General features: G+C 26.9%; 1 protein-coding gene across 2 annotated transcripts in view; it reads right to left on the bottom strand.

Moving 5' to 3' along the window:
• The window catches only part of LOC112468543 (zinc finger protein 567-like), a 2,965-nt gene extending 1,820 nt beyond the window's left edge, over positions 1-1,145 (bottom strand). For both annotated transcript variants that reach the window (XM_025037763.1, XM_025037762.1), the window contains exons 1-2: positions 877-1,145; positions 454-638 (exon numbers count right to left, since the gene is read on the bottom strand). In XM_025037763.1, the coding sequence (XP_024893531.1) occupies positions 454-638; positions 877-1,059 (368 nt within the window). In that variant the 5' untranslated portion in view covers positions 1,060-1,145. The remainder of the gene's footprint in view (positions 1-453; positions 639-876) is intronic.
• Positions 1,146-1,155: the final 10 nt, after the last annotated feature.

The raw sequence follows: 1,155 nt of genomic DNA, 5'->3' as shown, positions 1-1,155 counted from the left end.
TATAAAAAAATATTTTAGATAAAAATAAATATAAATTACTAATATAGTCGTACAGTATAGTATGTGTATATGTATATGTATGTATATACATATAATGCAGTATCATGCAAAAGTTTGCGTATGTAAAACACATTTTAAAATTAATAACATATCAGAATAAATACTTGAATTTATTAAGAGATTTTTATGGAAAAATAGGTTTATAATAAATTTTACTATATATATGTATATAAACATACATACAATACATATGTGTAATTAAAAAATAAAAATAAAATTTTTATTTACTTAATTCAAATGTAAGTATCTTACTTTTGGAATTTTTCTTGGGATTTGAATTATATCAATGTTATTTTTTTGATTATTTATTTTTATTTTAATTAATAAAGATTAGTCTTTGTTCATTTTATTTAATCTATTTTAATTTAATCGTCAATGTTTTAAAGATATTACCTAGACCCAGAGTGCACTTTCTGATGACGAGTGAGGTTCGATCGATGACCGTACGTTTTTTTGCAGATAAAGCATTCATATTTACGGATGCCCTTGTGCTTCGACAGAAGATGCTCATTCAAGGACTGTTTACTTTTGTACACATTCGGACATTTCGGGCACTTGAATTTGCGCTTTAAGTGACTCTGCAACGTAAACAACAAAACGCTTTAATATAACTTTTAGTTTTTTTTCTGCGTTTGTCAAAACAGCTAAACTTAATGTACTATGTAAAATCACATAGAGTTCTTCGATATTTTAATTAACAAGTTATTTATACAAGCTTTGGAAATAAGTTCCTAAAAATTCCATATCTTTATAGGTAATACATACATTTATTTTTTAAATATATATAATTAAAATATACAGCAATTTTTTTCTTACATTTATATGAGCGCGCAACATATGTTTGGATTTCAGTTTCTTGTGACATATATCGCAGATATAATCATGTAAATGTACAGCTGTCTTGTGATGTTTTTCCAAAGCTTCTTTACTCGATAAGTGATTTTGGCAAATCTCGCATGCAAAACTGTTGCTTCTATGCCTATGCATGTGGACACGCATTCTCCTGTGCGAATGATAAATCTTACCGCAAGTGTCGCAAGGAAAGTTCTATAATTGTAAAAGAGAACAACATTCAAGAGAAGCGAGAAACATTAA

Source organism: Temnothorax curvispinosus, unplaced genomic scaffold (genome assembly GCF_003070985.1).
Source record: "Temnothorax curvispinosus isolate PA1 unplaced genomic scaffold, ASM307098v1 QBEX01018592.1, whole genome shotgun sequence".
Taxonomy (NCBI): Eukaryota; Metazoa; Arthropoda; class Insecta; order Hymenoptera; family Formicidae; genus Temnothorax; species Temnothorax curvispinosus.
This window is presented reverse-complemented; position numbering and strand designations above follow the sequence as displayed.